The sequence below is a fragment of the Mus pahari genome, chromosome 19 (assembly GCF_900095145.1).
Source record: "Mus pahari chromosome 19, PAHARI_EIJ_v1.1, whole genome shotgun sequence".
In the NCBI taxonomy this organism is placed as follows: domain Eukaryota; kingdom Metazoa; phylum Chordata; class Mammalia; order Rodentia; family Muridae; genus Mus; species Mus pahari.
In genome coordinates, this window is record NC_034608.1 from 28,944,686 (window position 1) to 28,965,322 (window position 20,637).

The following is a 20,637-nucleotide window of genomic DNA, read 5'->3' on the forward strand; positions in this document are numbered from 1 at the left end:
ATGTGTGTGTGTGTGTGTTATTCATACCCACCTGTGTATATTGTTCATACCAACACACCTACCTGTGTGTTCTTCGCACCTGCCTATATATGTCCTTTGCACCTGCCTGTATAAGTTGTTCACACCTGCCTATATGTGTTGTTCACACCTGCCTATGTGTTCTTCATACCTGCCTGTATATGCTGTTCACACCTGGGATGTGTGTTGTTCACATCTGTCTATATATGTTGTTCACACCTGCCTGTATGTGTTGTTCACATCTGCCTGTATGAGTTCTTCACACCTGTCTGTATGTGTTCTTCACACCTGTCTGTATGTGTTCCTCACACCTGCCCATATATGTTGTTCACATCTGCCTGTGTGTGTTGTTCACAACGGCCTATATGTGTTGTCCGTACCTGCCTGTATGTGTTGTTCACACCTGCTTGTATGTGTTGTGTAACAGGAGTAATAAAAGAAGTAGGCAGTAGGAGCAGGAGGGCCTACACACTGTTCCCAGGTCGCTAGGCTGTAAGAGCAGGAGGGCCTGCACACTGTTCCCAGGTCGCTAGGCTGTAGGAGCAGGAGGGCCTGCACACTGCTCCCAGGTCTCTAGGCTGTAGGAGCAGGAGGGCCTGCACACTGCTCCCAGGTCTCTAGGCTGCTCTGCTGAGCTCTGTTCAGTCCCTGAGTATTGTCTGCTCTAGCTTGAAGATATCACATATTCACCTTAGGGAAAATACACAAATACATATATATGTATGCACACATACACACACACACACACACCTCCATGTATGCAGGATGCAGGAGCCATATGCCCGTGTTCCAGTAAATGACGCATAGAAGTCACAGTGGAATGATGTCTCAGAAAATCCCATTCTGGGGAGACTGGTCCCCAATACAGTTGCTCTACAGCCAGACTCAGCTTGCATGCACACCTGTGCTCCTAGGATGACACACACAACATTGATGTTACCTCCATATTAAAACATAGGCATTGTGCAACCATCACAGGGTTCTTTATTCTGTCTTTGTGCTGAATGTTTAACGATGTATTTCAGAAGATACTCTCAGCTTGTGATTTCTAGGTATCGGGAAGGGGACATTTTCCCTTCAGATCTAACAAATGAATCGATCTTTTGTTTAAATGTGAGTTTGAGGCACTGATGGGTAAAATGTCAAGCTCAATTCTTGGACTTTGATCATCAAAGAATAATTTTTTTAATATACCGTTCTCTTAGCTGGTCTGCCTTGCTCTGTACATAACAGTGACTAGAAATCTTCCAGAAAGATCAGGTTGTTTCTCAGTGTGAATCAACAGTATCTTTACCTGGAAGCAGTAAATTCCAAAATTTGCATATGAACTTTCTTTTTAAGGTCACTGGTTTAATTCTCTGGGGATTTCTTTGTTGCTAGCAGGACTTCCTCATTTTCCATTCCACCGCACACCTAAGCTGCCATGCTTAAGGAATCATTGCTATATTCACACGCATACCTAAGGGACAGTATTCCCCCGTGTAAGCATTCATTCTATCCTGTTTTGAGCTTATTGACTGATAGATCTACTTTTGACTAGAGTGCCAGCTCCAGAAGGTTTGAAATTGTGTATGGTACATCATTTTGTACATAACTGAACTTTGTCAAATACTGGTAATGAGGAAATCCTCACAGTAGGTTTCGGGCTCGAGAGAGACACCCTAGGGGAGATAGCAGGATGTACCCCAAAGCCCCAGCACCCCTACCTCTGTGTACTCTTGCCAGGTCGGCCTTGTGCTATGGTGATGCTCACGGTCTCCTGTCACAAATTGCCCTATGCTAGTTATTATGGTCATTGTCCTCAACTCTGGAGGTTGGAAACCCAAGAGCAAGGTGCCATCGTTTCCAGGTTCTGTATCCGCTGAGGACACCTTCTCAATTAGAGGTTCTTTTTTCCTGTGTCTTTACAATGCTGGATGCAACACCCCCACCCCCATAAAAGCAGCGACGCTGTTCACAAGGACAGTGGTCCGATTCACAGAGCATGGCCTTCCAGCACCATCACTAACGGGATGAGGTTTCAGCGTCGGTAGGTGGTGGGATCGGAGGCAGCTTTCTAATGAGTTGTGATTTCTTGTCTTATAGTGAAGATGGTTTTCTAGACTGTATAAGTTGGCATTGTGTAAGGTGCTTCAGTGGAGATAAATAAATAGGCTATGGTGGTCTACTACATGATAGATGGCAGGCAGGCAGGCAGGAAGGAAGGAAGGAAGGAAGGGAAAAGAGGAGAGTAGTAGAAACAGAAGGGGGTGGGGAGCCTATACGATGACTGTTCATGATCCAGCCAGGAATTAGAAAACCCACAGGCAGAAAAGCACAATAAGATGAGCCATGATGTTGTCCCCTGCACAACCTCACAGGGGAAGCGTCATGGTAACTAATATTTTTTTCATATAAGATGCAGGAAAAGTGGTGAGGGGAAGAGCTAGACATTAAAACTGACATAAACTCATACATACCGGTTGATACGTGCAAAGCTATTGCATTAAGACCAATGTAATACATACAGATCGATTGGTATGTGAAGGGCTATGCATTAAGACCAATGTAACACATGCAGATCAGTTGGTATGTGAAGGGCATTGACCCTGGGTTTTTCAGTTACGTGTAAGAGACTTTGGGCAGATTAAGGAATGTGATATGTAGATACCAGATTAAAATCAAAGTCCACCCATGGGGAGATCCAGAGAATGGGTAAGAAGTTAAAGCACAAGTACAGGTGATGCCCCTGATTCCCAGGCTCAGGAGTTTGAGCATGTCTAAGGGATGGACAGCCCTTGGCACCAGAGTCGGAGGTCTCAGATAGATGCTCTGACTTGATTCTCAGCCAAGAACCTAAGGAGACGGCACTTCTCAGCTGGACCTCCCTCGGCTTGCGGTCACCGGCTCCCTTAGGCGGGCCTCTGTGGAGGTTTCTCTGAGAGGGCTACTTGCATTTTACACAGTCAGTTGGCCAGTTCCCTTTGCAGCTGCCCAGTGGGGCAAGCTTTGGGGCACAGTAGCCTGACCAGTGCTCCACCTTCACAAGGCTAACCTTCTGTAAATTGGCGTCATCACAAGCTACCAGGTTCATGAAGGAAGGCAAGTAGAAACCGCTTCTCCCTGTGAGGGAGAAGGCTGATTCTAATCGTTCCTGTGGAGGGGTGCTGCAGAAGGTTTGATGACGAAAGCTGCTACTTTAGCTTTAAGGGACCATGGTCCATGTGATTTTGACCGTAGCAGATTCCTGAAAACTGTTGAAAGACCTACTTGCTGAATGAGTGATGGGCGATCTCAGAATGAGCCTTAACTCATTTTCCATGCAGATTCTAAAACATAGAGAATAAGAGTGGCTCTGTCTTAATGTGTTTTCTACTCTGGGTGGTTTTATAGACAAAAAGAAACCAGACAGTTATAAGACTGTGTGGCATTTTTAATATGCCTCTTACCATATCATATTCTATGTGTAAGAAGAGTATTAGTGGCCTCTTCCGGTAAGCTGATGTGTGCAAACTGTGAGCGTCTACACTGTGAGTTTAAGTTCTGTTTCTCAGAACGGGCTCTGTACGTTCGTTTACATTACTTGTCACTGAAGCAAGCCTCTGGTGGTTTAAGTCACTCTCGGTGGAAGGAAGCCTGCTGTCCTGTTGCTCATGAAAGCAATCTAACCCCGAGTCCATCGGAGGACTGACCGAAGCCTTTACAATTAGTGTCCATTTTCTAAATCCCAATGGCTTCTCCCTAATGACTGACATTTTTATTATTTCTTCAAAGACAGGGTGGTAGCTGCTGTGAGTACAAAAACAATACGCCATTAGCAAGTTTTACACATTGTTATTTACAGCAGAATTTTACACCAAATCCATTTAAAAGCAGTCAATTCATTAAAGCGGAAGAGGCAGGAATACCTTTCCACCCTAGAACCGGGGCCATTAAAAGAAAATGCTTCAGAAGGAAAAGGAAGAATTGGTACAAGTCTGTGTGCACACTAGAGACATATTCAATGTTAATGTCAAGGTCCACTTCAGATCGATTAATTTGGAATCATGCAGGAAACGCACCTCTGGAGGCACAACCAGAAAGGCTCAACTGAGGCGCGAAGGTCCACTATGTGGAGCAGCCTTGTCTCAAGGCTGAAGACCCAGGCTGAGTAAAACAGAGAAAGGAAAAAGCCAGATCAGTCCTGCTTTCCACTCCCTCCTTGAGCTGCCAGCGGCCAGCACACTGTCTCTGCAGGGCTGGAGTGCACCCTCCCACCAGGAGGCAAAAAACAGCTTTCCTCCTTAGGTTTCCCCTGTTACAGCAACAAGGAAAGGAATGGAGACGATGAATAGTACTTCATTACTGCATATTTATCCCTTAATAATCAATATGACAACATTGAATATTAATTAATACTATATAATAACCCCAGAGAAGAGTGATTGTTCTCAGGATTAACATCGTGGCTGTCTGGAAGAACCCTGAAGTCCTAATGGTAAACTAGGGGAGTGTTGTGTGTGGTCTTGGCATGCGATGGACAATGGATAGTTTCCTTAGGCTTCTCCTTTGGGTGAGCTTATGTGTGGTCTCTCACTCTGACCGTCTTCACAACGCTAAGGGAGGACCCCAAAGCCTTCGGGGGGCCACCCTAGAGCTCAGAGACAGATCCACTGGGCCTTGAGTCCCATGCTCTGTCAGCCTGTAACTCACTTGGTGGAAATTGTATGACAATCTATTCTAAGCCTTTACTTGTAACTTTATGTGGAGAAGGTATGTTGATTCAGCCAAAAGTTTATTGCCAAAATAAAACGAAATTAAGCATTCATTGTTTTCTTTGGGGAATGGTAAACAACAAGAAACAATGCCAGAACCTTTGGATTAATGGCATTTTGGGCAAAGGCTCTGTTCTAATTCTAGAGCCTGGTTTCTACCCAAGCTGAGGTGGGATTTAAGAGGTGTCCTTCAAAATATCTAAAAGTCATTTCCCTTTGACCTGATGCTTTTCCATCCTGAGCTGGCTAGTATGTATGAGATATGGAATCCAACCAGAGGGGATGCTTTGTGACTGTCTGGCTGCTTCCTGAAGATCAAGGCTCAGACCCAACACTTTGACTTAACTGAAAGGCTTTGTGCTGTGGTCACAGAATTCCTGTTCCCAGACAATATAGAAGAGCAGAGATTTATTATCTCATAATTCTTGTGGGACGCCACCTGTCAAGGTACCCAAAGGTTTTATATATGGCAAAGTGGTGCCCATCCCTGAGGTATCTTCTGGACACTCGATCCCCTGTGGTAGGAGGCTTGTTCCTCACAGGACAGATGAGCAGGACGGTAAGGGAAGAGGCAGAGTCTAGCAGGCCCTTCACTAGGAACATCGTCCGATAAAGGCAGGGACCAACCTCACACAACCCAGACGTGTCTTTGAGACTCCATATTCTCAACACCTCATGGAGAGTCAAGTTGCCAACACGGAGACTTCGGGGAGCAGACACACTCGCATCATCTTCACAATGAAAACTGAACAAACCAAAGAAAGTCTATGTGCTGCCAAAGGATCTCTCAGAGAAGTCCAGTGTCGTCACAGCAATGAGGGCAATGCCCGGCTCAACAGTACCAGGCTTCTGGCAGTGGTGAGGCACTCTCTCAGGGTGAGAGATGGGGGTGGGAGGCAGGAAATGGACACTTTTAAATGCCAGGATGGTGGGGGAGGATGCTTTGAGCAAGAGACAAGATCCAGAAATGTTAAAAGGACAGCTGTAAGGAGACCCTGCTGCCCTCTTTATACGCAATGTATTGATCACAGTTGACCCCCCTGCAGAAGCGTGTCCAGCAGTGTGGACAACAGGAAGTGCTCACAAGAAGCAAGTTGGGGACCCATCACCTACCCAACTTTTTTTTTTTAATTCATATTTATAAAACAAAAATGCTATCTGTCAAAGAGATGAATCATTAGCGAATGTTGTTAGTTATTCTGGGGTGGAGGTGGGGGTAAAGAAAAGAAATACAACCATTTGGAATTTAAAATGATTTGCATTATAAAGACTTTAATTCCTCCCTAAATTTGATTTTTTGATCATTGGCTTATGTAAATGACACTATTTCTTCGAATGAAAGTTCTTATTAAAAGTCATTCAACTATTTGAAAGTATATCGAGATATATTATCCCTTTTTTTCTTTTTTTATTAGATATTTTCTTTATTTACATTTAAAATGTTATCTCCTTTCCTAGGTTCCCCTCTGAAAATCCCCTATACCCTACCCCCTCCTTCTGCTCCCCAAACCACCCACTCCTGCTTCCTGGACCTAGCATTCCCCTATACTGGGGCATAGAACCTTCATAAGACCAAGGGCCCCTCCTCCCGTTGATGACCGACTAGGCCATCCTCTGCTACATATGCAGCTGGAGCCATGAGTCCCACCATGTGATTTCTTTGATTGGTGGTTTAGTCCCAGGGAGCTCTGGGGGTACTGGTTAGTTCATATTGTTGTTCCTCCTATGGGACTGCAAACCCCTTCAGATCCTTGGGTCCTTTCTCTAGCTCCTTCATTTGGGGACTCTGTGCTCCATCCAATGGATGGCTGTGAGCATCCACTTTTGTATTTGTCAGGCGCTGGCAGAGCCTCTCAGGAGACAGCTATATTAGGCTCCTGTCAGCAAAATCTTGTTGGCATTTTCAATAGTGTCTGGGCTTGGTGGTTGTTTACGGGATGGATTCCCAGGTGGGGCAGTGTCTGGATCCTACCCGACTTCTTAAAGGCCTTGGGAACTCCTGCACAGAAGCTTGTGAGCTTAGCTTACCTCAGCGTTTCTCCAGCAGGCGTCAGCCTCCTCAATGTTTTCTTAGAAAACAGCTACCAACATCTCAGACAGTTAAATATTCTGGACATATTTGTGAAATGTCCACTATCTGAAATTTCATTACATTTTCTATCTATCTATCTATCTATCTATCTATCTATCTATCTATCTATCTATCATCTATCTACATCTACATCTATCTATCTATCTATCTATCATTTATCTATATCTACATCTATCTATCTATCTATCATTTATCTATATCTACATCTATCTATCTATCTATCTATCATCTATCTATCATTTATCTATATCTACATCTATCTATCTACCTACCTATCTACCTCTTCTATCTCACACACACACTCTTGCCCACACATACACCCACTAAAACACATCACGCTTTGTACGTATATCTAGATTAAACTCTGAACACATTGGCAAATAGGCTGTGCTCCCTTTCTCTCATCTGCCTTGGTTTGTTCTGCAGCCGCCTGGAAAGCTTTTAAACACATAGAAGCCTGGGCCCCACTCCAATGTAATGAGTTTGGGGTCAGACGCAGACATCAGCCACCTTCACAGAGCGGGGGATTTAATTCCAGTGAGCAGAAAGGATTGAGACTCAGTGCTGTCCTTACTGCCGGGCACCCAGGCTCTGCCTTTTACTGGAGTCAGTTTTAATCAGTTCTCCCCTCCATTTTGTGATGTACGTGCCATGCGCTGTTTAGTTTTGCTCCAGATAGATTTCACTGAGCAGTAAAAATGAAGGGAGAACAGTTGGTGGAAATTTACTCAAGAAATTAAGTTTGTCATTAATACGAATGATGGGCCATCTGGATAAGCCACAAGGTTCTCCTGCTAAAGAGAGACTTCAAGGAATGCACCACTTTTATTATTAAACCTGTTAGTTTATTTCATGTATGAAGCATGTGTCTTAAGAGCAGTACCCATACTGATTAGGTAGCTGTTCAGTGTTAACGTATCCTCACCCTTCACCCACTTTCTGAGTCTGCTTTGGGGAGTTCCCGGAAGTCTAATAGGACTCCTCACGCAACCCCAATGGGTAGACATGTAAAGGAGAAATGACGGTTGTCTTGCATCGAAGCTGATGTTGATCCTCTAGATTATGAATGCAGATTTATGCTTCTAGAAGCTTCTAGAAGCATGACTAATGTACTTATTAAGTTTTCCTCTGAGGGTGTTGTACACCTGCGCATGTATACCTGTGCATGTACACACACACACACACACACGCACACACACACACACACACACACACACATGCCTTTATGTGGAGAGAAAACAAAGGCAGAGTCATTGGGCGTTGGCCAGTTTGGGTCCTTCTTTTGTTAGTGAAATGTACCTTTGATGTTTCAAGCAGCTGCCAGGCAGGAAGTGAAAGGCTATGTTAGTTGCCTTACAATTATTTATAGGTAGTTTTGAAGTTCATTCCTCAGAAAGGTTTCTGCATTTGACTGTCCCCTGAGCCACCAAGCTACGTCAGGGACTGTCCAAATGCAAGGTGAATACACTCGTAGCATTTGTAACTCAGCACAGTTGAAGACATATGGCTGACAGAGATGTTGGTAAAACTGAAAACCCAACCAGAGAGGCTGGCACCCCTGAGTGTTGGAGGCAATAGGGAAGATTGTGTTTAGAACAAAATTATTATAAACAAAATGCATAGGCTCTGTTCATAAATCAAAACAGAGCAAGTCTCTAGTTTTCCCCAACAAAGATCTCTCTGTATTCTTCTTCCCCAGGAACCCCTAGACTTCCTAGGCCTGGTACCATTGTACCCCAGGTAGCAGCTGACCCCCTCTGGATACCCGCACCTCCTCTGGAAGCCGGGATCTGCTTCTTTCTAGGGAACACAGGAGCAGCCTTTGCTTCCAGGTGCCAGTCTGTGATCTGAGCCCCTTTCCCACTGATCAGCAACAGGAAGAGTCACACAAAGACAAATTTTAATGTTACTCTGACAGATGGAGAATTATTTATGGAAATATATCAAATATAGTATTAATCAATATAATTCACTGGAATAGATATAAATGTTCACAAAAATATATTAATCAATGTAAGTACATTAAAAATAAAACATAAACATGATATATTGACAGTTGTACAATGAGAACAGAAATTCCTAGTTCTAGATAGGAAACCAACATTCCAGGGCTACTGTCCTTTCTGATCATTTCATCCTTGGGTCTCTGATTTCACAGTAAGAGAATTTCTGTAGAATTGAAGATTATCTACTACAATTTATTACAAAAAGAGATGCAAAGTTAAACAGGAACCATTCAGCTCTGTGGTTGCCTTGTAATCTTGGTGAAGCCTAAAGAACAAGAGAAAATCTCCTAAAATTTGGAATCTCTGCTTCCAACATGGTCTTCCCACCACTACTCCATCAGGACCATTGGAACTCGCAGAATCTTCTTTTCATGATGTCTCTGTCTCTGTCTCTGTCTCTCTCTCTCTCTCTCTCTCTCTCTCTCTCTCTCTCTCTCTCTCTCTCTCTCTCTCTCTCTGTATTATGTGGACATATATGGATGTGTACTTTACCACAGTACATTGCTAGGGAAATTCACAAGAGTCCGTTCTCTTCTACCATGATGTTCTGGGAATTGAACTCAGGTCGTCAGGCTTGGCAGCAGGTGCCTTGACCAGTGTTGTCATTTCTCAGGCCCCTCCCTTTTTTTGCATTTGACAGACAGCTCTCTAGAACATCTCCCCTCTACTCCTCAACAACTGTATTTCATAGGATGTATGGAAAGCTGGGGGTTTCTGAGATTTAAAGCTCCAAGCTTCTTAGATAAGCTCACACTTGGTGTGATCGGTTCTCTTGCATAAGAACAGTCAGACCAGATGACTGTGCTAAAGATGCAACTGAAGCCGAGATTGGTGATCTAAATGGGACCTGTCACTCTGCCCTGTGACTGCAGCAAAGAGAATTCGATGGGGAGAAACCTTCCAGCTGGCAAAGGGAGGATGCATTCAGCATGTGTCTCTGTCAGGGTTTCTATTCCTGCACAAACATCATGACCAAGAAGCAAGTTGAGGAGGAAAGGGTTTATTCAGATTACACTTCTCACATTGCTGTCCATCACCAAAGGAAGTCAGGACTGGACCTCAGGCAGGTCAGGAAGCAGGATGCAGAGGCCACGGAGAGATGTTACTTACTGGCTTGCTTCCCCTTGCTTGGTCAGCTTGCTTTCTTATAGAACCCAAGACTACCAGCCCAGGGATGGCACCACCCACAATGGGCCCTCCCCACTTGATCACTAATTGAGAAAATGCCTTACAGTTGGATCTCATGGAGGTGTTTCCTCAACTGAAGCTCCTTTCTCTGTGATAACTCCAGCTTGTGTCAAGTTGACACACATAACCATGTGAGCCTCACAGTAAAACCTTCACCTGTGGGGACCAGCTGGCCTGCCCCCTCGTCTTACCTCACCAAAGCTCTGCCTGTCCATCAGAGCCTCACTAGGGAGTGTGCTTCTTTCCTGGAGTACAAATCTCCAGCAGGGGTTCTGGAAGAGAAGCGCGTTCTGTGAAACTGTTAAGTCTGCATGTGATACAGCCCTGCTGAGAAAGGAACATTTATGCTTGCCACTTCCATTTTAATTATGAAAAGATAGAGATGTTTATGAAAATAGCCAGTAGAGAAGGGAATTTGAAATTTTAAGTTATTCCACTTTGTTTCAAAAATGTATCTTGTTGTGTTTCCTCGATTTAAAATGTCCAATTCCCTGAAAACTGAGGTTATTTTGTTACTAAGAAATAATAACGGCTGTAAAATTATTAGGTTTTTAGCATGCAGTGTTTACCTTAAGTGCACAAAGGAGAAATGTCCCCTCTCCTGAAATGGAACCACTAGAAAGTATTAGTTTAGTTATAGGATTGCTCAGGGAGCACATGGAGGGGAGAAACAGGGCTCTGGGAGACTGACCAAGCCTGGCCCTGCAGGAGGAAGGCTGGAGGCAAAGCAGAGATGGGGCTGATGGAGCTGATGGGAGTCAGGAAGAATGATGAGGGCAAGACAGGTGTAAGGGCCAGTCTCTGTGGACGCTGGGGTTAGGCACAGTTCTCAGCAGCTGTGTTCCTGGAACCCTGCCTCCCCTCCAGTGACACCCGCCAGACATCTTCCCCCTTGGGCACATCCTCCCAGTCTTGGGCTTTGTCCTCTCCTGATCTCTTTTCAATGAGGTTGGTGTGATCCAAGCACTGTGTGTGAGGTGGGGAGATGGTAGAGGAATATATAAACATTTTAAGATAAAGCAAAAGCTTAAGGGAGGGGCTGTATGAGGGGGAACAGGGAAGAGGCAGGGACTGTGATTGGGATGTAAAGTCAATAAATTAATTAATGGAAGAAGAAATAAAAAGACTTATGACTAAAAGATAACATTCTGTTTTCTCTGGAAAGATGGTAATTGGAGGGTGTATTCCAATTTAAATATACTATTTGTGTCTTAAAGCCCTTACTCTGGATATAATTACTAGAGGAAATCTATGTCTATTTTCACCTATAACCAATAGGTAACCAGAATCAGGGGACACAGGAGCCCCGATCCTCTCCCTGGGACCCCAGGGCAGAAAGGCATTTCTCTCCAGTTGTCCTCAAGGGCCTGATCCATCTTCCTTTCAGAAGTGATTTTCCTTTTACGAGTGTTCGAGACTTGTTTGTATGTTGGCACTGTGGTTACATTTGTTGTATTTAACATGCCCACCTCATGCTGAACATTGGTACAATATGATCTCACAAGTGACTGAGTGAAGCTGCCTTCCAGGGCAACATCCATGAGTCATCCAAATGGAAGACTTAGTCTGAATGTCCCCAGTCTGTGTGTCACTGGGGGTGGGAAAGGGGGGCTGTAGCATTAGCAGGTAGCTCTGCATAGCAGATTGTGTTATCTACTGTATTGTTTTCTTCCCTGAACAGCTCTGTGTCAACCTGACCAACGAAAAGATGCACCTCTATATCCAAGAGGTGCTCTTCCTACAAGAGCAAACAGAGTGTGTACAAGAGGGAGTTGCCATGGAAACTGCCTGTTCTCCTGGTAACCATGCTGGAGTTTTGGATTTCTTCTTCCAGGTACTTACATAACATAATTAGAAACTTAACAGGATGCCTGCATTCAGGTGCCCTGGAGAGAGAGAGAATTTTCTTTCTGAAGGTCTTGTTTGTGAGGTATCCTTATATATGAGATTCTGTAACGCGTTCATAATCCCCAATAGTTTGTTTTAGTTTTTGTTTGTTTGTTTGTTTGTTTTTTGAGAAGCACAAATTATCTTTGCCTGAAGGGGCGTTGGAAAGCCCACGACTTCATTGAAAGGACAAGAAACATCAGAACTTGCTGATATAAGGATATTTACTTTACTTATCAAACCTAAAGGTCTCATCTGCTGATTACATGAGGCCAATGCACAAAATGAATTTTGTAAGCTGATATAGACCAATAGACCATGAAATACATCGCTTGTTGTGCATTGGTCCTTAAAGGTCCTAAAACTTAAATTTTGAAATGTTGACAGGAAAATATATGTGTATATATAAAGTTTGGTTTAAGTTGATCTTTAATTAAAATTCAGCCTGAGTGCATAAGCACGTGTTTATATCCATATTTATTATTTCTGTGCACATTGAAAAGCTTTTGACTCAGTTTCTTTATTGTATCTATAAATTCTATAATGATCTATTATTATGTAAGGCAGCAAGATATCTTAGTGGTAAAGGCACCTGTCATCCTGGACATACTTGATGGAAGGAAACAGCCAACTGCTGCAAGCCGCCCTCAGACCTGCATACGAATAATGGGCTGGGTGCAAACAGGTGGACAGGCACATGTACACACACTCGAACACACACACACATACACACATACACACACACACAGGGAGGGGGGAGATAATAAATATATTTATCAAGCATGTCAACAGTAACTTCTGTTTCCTATTATAGGATGCTGTTTGAAGTCATCCATTACTTCTAAATGTTCGACTAGTATTTCAAATAGGCACCATCTAAGTTTTCTTTGAGAGCTTGAAGTAGCACTTTTCACCTTCTGTCTCTACAATTGTATATTTCCCTAAAACCATTTGTGTTTTCCTAACACTGTAGCAGAGGGCTCTAATTCCCGCTACCGAGTTGTCAGGATAAGAGTTATATCTGAGAGATCCAAGGTGGCAGAGTGCATCCATGGGCAATCATAGACATGTGTTAAAAGTCAAGACACTCTCATGCTGGTTAGCTGTGTGAATATAATAAAATTGGAGAGGATGTGTCAAGGATGCCAAGTAGAGCAACAGAAGAAAATGTGTGACCTTTGCTGACTTTCAGAAACCATCAGGATTCTTCTCCCTGCTGGATGAGGAGAGTCATGTGATTTGGTCAGGGGAGCCAAACCTTCCCAGAAAGCTTCAGGGACTCCTGGAATCGTCAAACACAAATGCAGTCTACTCCCCTGTGAAGGACGGCAATGGAAATGTTGCTTTCAAAGGTCAAGGCGCAGCCTTCACTGTCTTGCACTACGCAGGAAGGGTGAGTGGACGGCCCACGAGGTGCACCCTGTGGACTGGTGCACCAGAGGGGAGGGAGTGTCAGAGCACATGGTTCCAGGATGTGCTGCCATTCCACACTCAAAGGCCACAGGAACAGCCTGCAGTCACTAAAGTTTGCAAGTTCCTTGCCTTTGCTTTGAGTGTGAGTTCACATCTTAGAACAGTGTGTGCTGAGCAGGGGAGCTATTTCACGGTGTGTGGAGACTTCAGTTAGCATGAGTGGAAGAGCCTCAGGCTTACCATAAAGAGCTTTACTCCACATTTTGGGACCCTAAACTTTGGGTTTCTGAATGTGCTTGGCCTGAATGTGAGCTTAGTATTGACGTCTCTCTCTTAGAGCCTAAGAAAGCAAGCCCAAGCCCCCAACCTTTCCCAGGGTTTCAATTGGGTTTGTAAGACTGGTTTCTCCCTTCAGAGTCTAACTCCTGACTGTAGGGGTGTCCTCACACTCCCTGACTATAGGGGTGTCCCCACACTCCCTGACTGTAGGGGTGTCCCCACACTCCCTGACTGTAGGGGTGTCCCCACACTCCTTCGCCATCTCACGTTAGAATGCTCCAGTTGAGTGCACCTTTGCCCTGTGATTTACCTGCCATTACTCTCTGACACAAGTCATCTCTTCAGGATGGGTGTTCTAATCCTCTCAGTAGTCTTGGGTCCCTCTCACTCCCATAAACTCCTTCCCAGGTAGAGTAGAAACATACTTCCAGCCTACTTAACAACACATTTATCCACCTCTTAAGAGATTATTTAGTTAAATAATCTCTGTTCTTTTCTACTCAACTCTTGTTTATTATTGATGCCTTCCACTTTAGGATGATAACAACACACACACAGGCAGACACATACATGAACACAGACACAGACACAGACACAGACACAGACACAGACACAGACACAGACACAGACACAGGCAGACACACCGACACCCGCACTTTGAGCTACCACTTAGTGAAAATGAGGGACTTGTGAAGTATCCCATTTGATCTCTTCCCCTGTTTACTGAGATGTGGCTGTCCATCAAAAGAGATGAGCTGGGAATAGCACACACGTAGCAGTCAGATGACAGGAGAAGTAACAAACTTAATATTCTAAAGCTGTCAGCATAATGCTATGTCAGGATGCAATTATTTTGCTCATAAAAGTATATAGACTTCTCCAGAGGTACTTACTAACTGTAAAGGATAGGGTATTTCAGCAGAGACGTAAACTCTGGAAGTATGTGTCACCGTATTACACAGAACTCACTTACTCAAGACAGAAACTACTCTTATTGTCTGCACAGGAAACAACCCAGTTTAGAAAAAGAGCTCTGAGAGGGTCTCAGTTGATATTTTAGGGGTGCTCCTAAAGTATGCCATGAACCTGCCTGTTGCCGGTTCCTGTACCGATACCCCAGCACCTGTGGAACAGCAGCAAGCACACCCTCGAACTCAGTATCAGAGAAGCAGGGGCTAGACTCAGGGTTCACCACAGTCACAGCAAGGAGATGCTGGTGCGTGGTGGGCTTACCTGTTGACATGTCAGAAGGCACAGAGGTACAGCCTCTGTCACTTCTGCCTTCTAAGCCAGGGCAATAGGGTTGGACAGTTGGAAGCCAGAGAACAGTGAAGTCGTCTTCAAAGGAGGCAATTACAGAAAGCAGTAACAGTGAGTGGGCAGGCTCCCCATATTCACCCACTTATTTGGGAAAGGGTGCAAGTTTCATTGACAGTGGAAAGAGTGATAGGGTGAGACATAGAATATAATTGCTTTTGGCTAATCCATGGGCATCTGTGTGTGCCCTCCTAATGGCTCCATCCTCTAGAGCCATGGCTTTGTCAGAAGAGATGAGATGAAGTAGTAATAAGGAGATGATGTTAGACACATTGGGGGAAGGGCAGAGCAGGCTTTTGTGTGATTGGCCAGCGTCCACATTTGAGCAGCAGCAGGGCATCCATGAAAAGGGGATGGAAAGGCATTGAGAGAAAAGATAACCAAAGCTATGGGCCTGAGACAGTAGGGTCCCACTGTCCTCACGTGGCTGATCAACAGGGACTACACTGTGCTAACCTAAGACAAGTGTCCCAAGAGAAGAACTGGAAATGCTCAGGTTCAGATCTTCCAAGCTGGTGGCTCAGAGTTCAGTGCAGACCCTGATCGGATGGTGAACATCCCGACCGACCCAACCCAAGAACAGCACGGAGAGAAATGACTACGGACAAGGGAGGCCTCTCAGATGCTCAGGGAGGAGACTAGGAAGCCCACCTGACAGGGTGGGTGTTAGGCAGAAGACGCCCCTGTGAGAACTTGGGTTGACTGATGTCATTAGATGCCTGGAGAGGCTTTCAGGACATGGGAAGAGAGTGATGCAAGGGTCTATATCTTTAACCCCTGAATAGTTCCCAGCTGTAATTCTCCTTGGCCTCTTCAAAGTCCTTACAAGTAGAAGAATGTTCCACTCTTGTCTTCAGATTCTTTAAACTCTGCCTTCTTCTCATTCTATATTTTCTGGATTTGGGAAAAACACATATAAAGCTACAGTTGGGTACCATGACTTCTTCTAATTTAGGAAATTACTTTCTTAGGAGCTTCCTAGGACCTCAGTTAGGCCTGCATCTGAGTGCCCTTATTCATATAAATCTGTTGCATTGTGCCTTATAGACAGAGCAGACCCATAAGAAGTACTCAGCATTAAAACCCAACAACCGTGTGGTTCGGAATTATAGCTTGATTATTTTGAGTTCAGTTGTAATTATTTTTCTGAGTGTCTAATAGCATTTCAATTTTAATTTTGTTTTTGAAACTTTAAGGGAAAAACAACTGACAGTTTAAATTGGTAGGCAATTGTTCACCGGGTTCTTAGAGAAATTAAAGAACACAGGACAGCCCGATGATTAGTTGGTACAGAGCCAAAGCCCCTGTGGAACCGTGCACTTTCCTTTAAAAGCATCTTTGTTTTTAAAGAGAGTTTTCCATAATTGGAGTCGATTTTGTGGCTTTACAGAAATCTTTCATTTTACTGAGATGTACTAATGAGTTGTAGCCAAAGGAGTCCCCAAGGCCCTGTTCACATGCTACAGTGTAGACTCTATGTGATTTCGAGCAATATGTCGGCCCATATGCCTTTTGAATTGTCAGTCATAGCCACAGGCATTTACGTGTTGTGCTGTTGCATCAGAAAACAAAAGTATCACGAACGTGTTCTCTGTTTTTTGTTGGTTAAGTGATACGAGAGAAGTTCACCCACCTAAAAGCAGCTATGTACTGTGGATGATCACCCTTGGCCCCAGAGCTGACTCCCAAGGAGAGAGCCCAGTGAGTCCATGTGCTCTTGAGCAACCGAGCATCTTCTTGACCAAATGGATGGTGCGAACATCACGCCTCACTTGGTGCTCCTGCCTGCTGGGCTGACATGTTTGTTTTAATGGGACTATGCAACACCCTATGGGAGGGATAGCTCATTGCAGAGCTGACACTATGCGTCGTTCCCCTGTCCCTGGCTGGATGGGTTCTAGACACACTTCCCCAACTTGGGGACTCTAAAGAGGAGGCTCTGTCCTGCTTAGGGAGCTTTCTGAGGCAGAAGCTCAGAGGTCCTTTCAGGAATGTTTAAGCACCATTATCTGAATTACGTCTGACGATCCTTCCTAAACACATCTGAATGTTTCATTACCCCCAGGAGTGTGGGGCAGCTTCCTGTCTCCATTACAGAAATATTTTAAAGTAAATGGGAAGAGGCTGTGCATGAAATATTAACTAGATCTCATTAATGAGCGTAGGTTTGAATTAAAGAAAGCTTTCGGGGACTCGGGGACTCGGGGGCTTGGCTTGTTTGTTTGTTTGATTGTTTGATTGTTTGTTTTAGCCAATTTTAAACCATATGTGAAGTTACCTGTTTGAGAATTTTCTCTTAGTCTGATGATTTAAGTGACAGATAGGCATTGAACCCACAAGTGTGTCTGTGTTTATTGGCTGTTAGAAATTGGGATCTTGAAGGAAAGAAGAGTTACAACTTGACAAGACAATATCAGCTATTAGGAGAGGTGAATTTCCATTAAGGCGAGGCTAAACTAACTCTAACTCAGAAATTGTGCTCCCACATTTTGCAGTGAGGAAAAAGTGAACAGATTATAAAGTTGTAAAGTGATCTGGGGCTAAAAGTAAAGATCAAGTTAATGAAATTTAAATAAAGATTCAGTTGTGAAACTCACATCCCACACTCCCGTGAGCAGATCCTCATGTATTCAAGCTGAGAACGGCCTTGCTTAGAGCAAATGTCTCAGTGTATGTCTCGGGGATACAGTCATCTGATTCTGATGGTAGTGTGCAGAGAGGGTTGGGAAGTCATGTGACCTCAACAGGCCATGATTTGAATGATAGAGGTCATGAGCCAGTAGGATCTGAGCCATCCTGGATGAGGGAGTCAGGATGGATGGATCTGCCTAGAACTCCCCCAGAACTCCAGCCACCTTCTCTCTCCAGAACCACAAGAGTGTGGACCTCTCTTTTGCAGCCGCACAAACTGTGTTTACAGGTTCCAGCAGCAGCCTGAGGAAAAGAATACAAACATTCATTGTTTCCTGGCAGTTTACATACAAGAAAAGTGAAACACGTTGACACGTAACATTTTAGAGTTTCTTCTTCATCGTTGGTCTATCCTGAGGTAACCGCTGCCCTTCTTGATCTCTTTGTCCCCTGTGCTTTTCCTCACCTGGACGTCCCGTGTCCTCTGTCCTAGATCTGGGGCATCTCTCTGAACATCATGTTCCTGACCTAATCTATGCTGCTTTCAACTCACCTTACTGTCATCGAGATGCCCGACACTTCCCCAGTGACCACATCCTTGTGTGTAAACAGCACCGGGTCGGTTTCTAAGTAGGTCTTTGGTGAGGGCTGATGATTCATCAAGATCACAAGTCATGGGTGACGTTGTTAGAGCTCTTGCTACAGGAGAGCAGAAACTGGGTGGCTTCGTCCCAGTGCAATGTATCTTCCCAGTAATGGAAGATGGACGTTCAAATGCTAACATCTGCAGGTTCCTCCTGGCCGCTCTGCAAACAGGACGTAGTCAGTCCCTGAGTTGTGAATGCATTTCTCCTGACTCTGTCATTCTGTATCTCATGGGTCATTTCCTCTTCCCCTAAGGATTTGGGGATAATGTAATGTATCCCCCTTGAGTCTAACAAATAACAGGTTTTTAAAAAAATGTTGCAAATAACAGTCTTGGTGAACATGAGTTTGGGAGAGACCATCTACACAGGAGTTTCTGGTGGGTGGTAGGTCCCTCATTCACATTGCCCCATGTCTTCATCTCCCTCCACCTGCTGGGTCAACAATGCTTTATTATCTACATTCTGCGGAGTCCACACATACAGAGGAAAGAAAAGAGACATTGCTTTACTTGAGCAAGTTTGAGTTTCATTCCATAAGTACATGACTGTAAAAACAGAGACCCTCAGTTATACACTCATGAAATTTAAAATTGAGAAAAATATCACCACAAATCTCATGGTTTCTTCTGGGGATTAGGGAGTAGGCTATCCCCATGCAGGAGTGATTGTTTTTACATATTTCCTCAAATATACCTATCCTAGCCCCTCTGCAGTAGTCTAAGGCCTGCAATATATACAGGTCACAAGGCTAATCAAAAATTTGAATAGACAGAGATATCAAACTGAATTAAGGGATCATTCAGTCAGTTTACTATTTTTGTCTATGATGAGAATATTGGTAGGCCAATGGACTTATTTAAGTGTTAAAATATCCCTGTTTGGTTTGCCAGAACTTGTACATTCATTCTTACTTCTCATAAACGTGTGTGTGTGTGTGTGTGTGTGTGTGTGTGTGTGTGTTAGAATGCAGAGCTAGGCTTAGTAACAAGTGTTTAAATACTTTATTTGCCTTTTCCCTAACACAAGTTGATCAGCATTAAGACAGCTGTAACCACTCTGGTTGTATTATGAGCTCTTACTGCTCTTCCACCACACTTTCTAGACTTCCCTGAAAGATGAGTGGAGACAATTCAGCTATTTCTCTACCTATGGAAGCCATAAAATCTTCACTGAAAGAGAGAACATGCAGATGACTCCCTTAACATACGCTAATGTGACATTCTCTTTCTCCTGGGCTAGACCTGTCCCCTGTGGGAGTCTTGATTAAAAAGAATTCTGCAAAACTATTAGATTCTTTAGCATTTGGGTTTACGCCTAGCAATGTGAACCCACAGGTGTTTGGGATTTTACTGTCCATTCAGCGATACCCTTTCAATATTATTTCCGTCAAGAAAATCAAAACCTTGCAATCTGTGTATGCACTCTGCATTGTAATTTTATGACGAGATAAAAATTTATAGTCCCCTACTACAGTGTACTTATAGTCTTGAAAACATGCATCGGGATTCTTCCCCAACCCCCCACATCACATCCATAAAGGAGTTGTCATCCCAGACACATAAGCCTGGGTCCTGTACTATTTGTTATCGTGATTTCCCAGGCAGTTGCCAGAATTTGTTTCTAGCACATTGCTTGCTGATGGACAGGGAATGAGGATAAGGAGCTGTTATTGATACAGGGCTATCTGAAAAATACCTCAGTGCTTTTCTTCTCCTCATAAAGGACATGTTCCCTCACTGGATAAGCTTGAGTCTGAAAACTACCCCATGCTAAGAGTTATGCTGCCACCAAGATCTTCCCGCAGAGGAAAAAATCTTTACTCCTCTGATAATTTTAGTGCATTCTAGGTGGCATGCTGATTCAAATCAACCTCTTCACTCTTGACCTCTTGACATGGGTAGTTCATGGGGACCCTTTCAGCCTGCTCAGCCTTGGAGGTGCACCTGTGCCCAGAGTGACATTTATAGCTTGTGCCCTGGGCTTTGTCTCTGAAGATTTGTGGGAGACACTGTGTACCCAGGAAAACTCTGGAAGTGAATCTGTAAATCAAATGACAGAGGAGACAGACAAATCAATGGTTAGCTACTGCTTTTTTTTCCCTCCCCACTTTTTTTTTTTTCTCCAGGCAGAAATCCCAGACACAACAATCAACTCTGTCTGGTCTCAGCAAAACTGATGCTATTAAAGGTTATTTGATGAAAACATTATGACCCATGTAGGAAGAGCTTAATTTACAATCTACATTTGTTTTCCCCCTCTTGGTCAGATGTTTTTAAAAATAAACATTAGCCTCAGCAGGACCCTGCTGTCTTCTTCCTCCATCAAATTTTCCTTTGAAGGTTGTCCTCGGAGATATAGTGGTGAACTGTCCTGAGATGCTACTCTCTCTCTCTCTCTCTCTCTCTCTCTCTCTCTCTCTCTCTCTC

General features: G+C 44.0%; 1 protein-coding gene across 2 annotated transcripts in view; it reads left to right on the top strand.

Annotated features, from left to right (window-relative positions):
* The window catches only part of Myo16 (myosin XVI), a 490,479-nt gene that overhangs the window by 316,826 nt on the left and 153,016 nt on the right, over positions 1-20,637 (top strand). For both annotated transcript variants that reach the window (XM_021218659.1, XM_029531821.1), the window contains exons 22-23: positions 11,719-11,871; positions 13,117-13,317. In XM_021218659.1, the coding sequence (XP_021074318.1) occupies positions 11,719-11,871; positions 13,117-13,317 (354 nt within the window). The remainder of the gene's footprint in view (positions 1-11,718; positions 11,872-13,116; positions 13,318-20,637) is intronic.